At 60.8% G+C, this 3,785-nt stretch overlaps 1 protein-coding gene across 1 annotated transcript in view; it reads right to left on the bottom strand.

Annotated features, from left to right (window-relative positions):
* Col4a1 (collagen type IV alpha 1 chain) overlaps positions 1–3,785 on the bottom strand; it is a 111,770-nt gene that overhangs the window by 18,765 nt on the left and 89,220 nt on the right. The window contains exons 30-37 of the mRNA XM_004631169.2: positions 3,244–3,394; positions 2,991–3,104; positions 2,250–2,417; positions 2,031–2,120; positions 1,286–1,438; positions 1,065–1,163; positions 886–975; positions 63–202 (exon numbers count right to left, since the gene is read on the bottom strand). Coding sequence (XP_004631226.1) covers positions 63–202; positions 886–975; positions 1,065–1,163; positions 1,286–1,438; positions 2,031–2,120; positions 2,250–2,417; positions 2,991–3,104; positions 3,244–3,394 — 1,005 coding nt within the window. The remainder of the gene's footprint in view (positions 1–62; positions 203–885; positions 976–1,064; positions 1,164–1,285; positions 1,439–2,030; positions 2,121–2,249; positions 2,418–2,990; positions 3,105–3,243; positions 3,395–3,785) is intronic.

Genomic DNA, 3,785 nt, shown 5'->3' with positions numbered 1-3,785 from the left:
CGGGAGGATGGGGGGCGGGGCCGGGGTTTGTCAGAGGTGTTTCTGTATCAAACGCTGCTCACCTTGTCGCCAGGCCGCCCGGGAATCCCGATGCCAGGCAGACCTGCCTGGCCCTTCTCTCCCTTTGCTCCTTTCTCTCCAGGGGAGCCAGGGAAGCCCTGCTGGCCGGGGATGCCAGGCACGCCCTTTTCTCCAGGCGTTCCTACAAAGGAAGGATGAGAAGACGCCAGCGATATCAGCTAGTGCCTACCCCAAGCCAAGACCCTGGTAAAAGGCCCCGACCCTTCACTATCAGTCTGTAAGCGGTGCTGCCACTCCAGCCACCACACGGCCATGGACGACACACTCCGAAAAACCACTGTTCATGAACAGAGAGAAGGGATGCAACCACTACCAAGAGTGTAAAAATCTTTGGGGGATTTTGTTTTGTAGTCAGCTCTGATTACCCAGGTGTCATCGGGGTTATAGGCAGTGCCAGGGCATTCCCCAGTGTCAGTCTGTGACCCGTCAGGTCCAAGCCTCCAACTGCCCAGGTAACTGATGCCTGCTCCCCAGGCAGCGGCGCAGCACTGGGCCCTGGCTGGCAACCAGGCCCTGCTTCCTGCTCTGCCACCCCTTCTCTGCAGCTCTGGAAGCCCTGCTGGGAGCCTGGGGTTCAACCCAGGCTCCCTGGGTGCCCAGGGACACGCCAGCTGAGCGGGCAGGGTACACGGGCAGGCTCACCCAAATCCACGCACGCACAGCCATGCTGCCCTGCGCTCCACTGTGAGACCACGGGGCCAGTCAAACACCACCTGCGTAGGCGGGAGGTCCCCCCGACATGCCGTGCCGTGCCACCCCCTGTGCACGTGCTCACGCCCCACTGACCCCACAAAACCAACCTACCTGGCAGGCCCATCCCTCCAACTGATCCTTTCGGTCCTGGCAGCCCAGGAGCGCCTGGTGTGCCACTTATACCCGGGTCACCTTTGGGTCCTGAATTAATGAAGAAAGACAGTGCCACGGCTCAGCACCCTGCAGCACCTCTGCGCTGCACGTGCCTCCCTGTCCAGTGGCCCACCTACCTGGCTGTCCAGGGTGCCCTGCCTGCCCATCCTTGCCGGGCACGCCTGGGGTCCCAGGATCACCTCGGGATCCTTTGTCACCAGTGGGGCCAACTTGTCCTACACAGCATAGAAAGACACAGTCAGGACCTCCCTGCTCTGAGGCCAACAACTGCAGGCCAAGAGCCCAGGGAATGCGGCCCCGCTCGGGCAGCCCGTGCACCCTCCCTGCCACCACACACCTTTCTCTCCTTGGTCCCCCTTCTGTCCCTTCATGGTGCCCATGTCCACCGGATCCATGGAGCCTGGCTTGCCAGGGAGCCCGACGTCCCCTTTTTCACCTTTGAAGCCAGGTTCTCCCCTGGGTCCCGAAGAGCCCGGGAAGCCGTGGTCCCCTGCAGTGGGGAGAAGGGCCCATGAGACCTGGTACCGCCACCCTTCCTGCCACTCCCAGAGCAAATGATGAAGGAGAGAACCACGACATGCCCCCAAAGAAATGTCAGGTGGCAAGTGTCTGGCGACGAAGGCGAAGCTGACCCCAGGTAAGTAGACAGGAACACAAGGACATGGTGACCACAGCCCACGCCATGTGGCTGAGCTCTGGTGGCTGGGTTGCTCCATCAATTCTCTTCACATTGCCCTCCTCTCTAGAGAAAGTCATGGAATGGGACATGCCTGTTCACTTAACAGATTCCTTTATGTTTCAGTTCCCTTTAAAAATAATTATTTTGGTTCAATTTCAAATAACAAGAAATAAAATCAGTTGAGAAGAGGTCCAGTTTGCAATTATCTGGTTCAGGACTCAGGCCCTGGGCCTGTGCATGGCTGGAGACCCCACAGAAGGACACCAGCTGTGCCTAGGAGGGGGCTTGGACTCCGACTGGCACTGTACCCTGTGCAGCGACTCCCCCAGAAATAAGATAGGACTAGGGCAGGGCACACACTCCCCATGCCCCCAGGGTGCTCTGGGGACAGTCAACTCCCTACCTTTTTCACCAGGAAATCCTGGGGAGCCCACTGGTCCTGGAGAGCCCGGCTGCCCGGGAGTGCCCATGACGCCCATCTCTCCTTTGGGACCTGTGTCAAAGGGAAGGCCTGTGACCACCTCTCCACGCAGAAGTGGAAGGGAAGTGCCTAGACTCGGGGAGCAATGAGGTCAGGCCTCTTCCCGTCACCAAGCCAGGAGGCTGCTGGGAGGTCACATACCTGGGAACCCTGGCAGTCCAGGAGTGCCCTGCTGTCCAGGAAGGCCAGGCAGCCCCGACTGTCCTGTCAGGCCAGGAAGTCCTTGGGCCCCTTTGTCTCCTTTAGGGCCAGGCATGTCCAGTCCTGGGAACCCAGGGAAGCCCTTTTCTCCTTTCACTCCGGGAGGACCTAGGTAGGCAAAGCGCAGAAGCCATTAGAGGGCCTCGCGGGCTGCTCCGCCCTGGGAGTTGCTGCTGCTCCCAGAAGGAGCGTGCGAGCCACTGCTGGGCACAGAACCACGCCCCGTGTTTTGGGCCACAAAGTAGACCAGGGCACAGCACTGTGTGCGGGAGAAGCCCGTGGCTCCCTGCCACCACAGCCACAGACCCTGTGGCTGCCCCAAACCACTCTGCACTATCCCTACCTCCGAAAGTCCAAGGTTATCATTATGAAGGCAAAGACAGCCCCATGGTGGAGCTTAAATCACCAGCAACACTCCAGCCTCCTGCACAAGATTCCACGGACGCGGCCTTTCACACACTCACTGATGGCGCCCTCTCTGGCTGGCGCACAAGCTGACCTCCAAGGGAGGAGGACCAGAAATCCAGGGCTCCAGGTCGTGCCCCGCCCAGCTCATCTCCACCGGCTGGGCTCTACTGTCTCTCCTTTTGTTCAGAAGCCCTGCCCGTCCTCCATGATCTGGCACTGCCTACCACCCGCCATGCCCTAGGGAAGGGACGTGTCTCAGGAATGTCACATCACCTGATGACCCCGGGAGTCCAGGTCCTCCTGGGGGACCCATGGCTCCAGGGGGTCCGAGTCCTGGAGCTCCGGGTGGGCCTGCAGGGCCCTGTGCTCCAGGAGGTCCAGGGTCGCCTGGAAGGGGAGGATGGGAAATAAGCAGGGGCTGTCACTGGATCCACATGGAGCCCACCCACAGGCACAGCCGCCATGCCGCAAGGCCTCCAGGGCCCTGGCACCAGCAGCCCCAGCCCCAAAGCAGCCCAACAGTCACCTCTGATGCCCTGAAGCCCAGGGGGTCCAATTGCTCCGTGCTCCCCGGGGATGCCAGGACCCCCGATGCTGCCCTTCTCTCCAGGGGTGCCAGGAATGCCGGGAATGCCAGGCAGTCCTTTGAGCCCAGGAAGACCGACTCCAGGCTCGCCCTGAAAGCCCCAACAGAAGCTGGTTAAGTGGCCACATCAGTGCCGTTGCCAAGCCAACAGTGTCTGTGGAGATGTGTCTGGTGAGCAGTGCCTGTCTCACCCTTGAAAATGCTTGCAAAGCTGCAAGTCAGGCATGGTGGCGCAGCTATAACCCCAGCCTGTAGGAGGGGGCAGCGCAGCTATAACCCCAGCCTGTAGGAGGGGGCAGCACAGTTATAACCGCAGTCTGTAAGAGGGGGCAGCGCAGCTATAATCCCAGCCTGCAGGAGGGGGCAGCGCAGCTATAACCGCAGCCTGTAGGAGGGGGCAGCGCAGCTATAACCCCAGCCTGTAGGAGGGGGCAGCGCAGCTATAATCCCAGCCTGCAGGAGGGGGCAGCGCAGCTATAACC

This window comes from Octodon degus, unplaced genomic scaffold (genome assembly GCF_000260255.1).
Source record: "Octodon degus isolate 3935 unplaced genomic scaffold, OctDeg1.0 scaffold00039, whole genome shotgun sequence".
NCBI lineage: Eukaryota > Metazoa > Chordata > Mammalia > Rodentia > Octodontidae > Octodon > Octodon degus.
The sequence above is the reverse complement of the archived record's forward strand: the minus strand, read 5'-3'. Positions and strand labels throughout refer to the sequence as shown.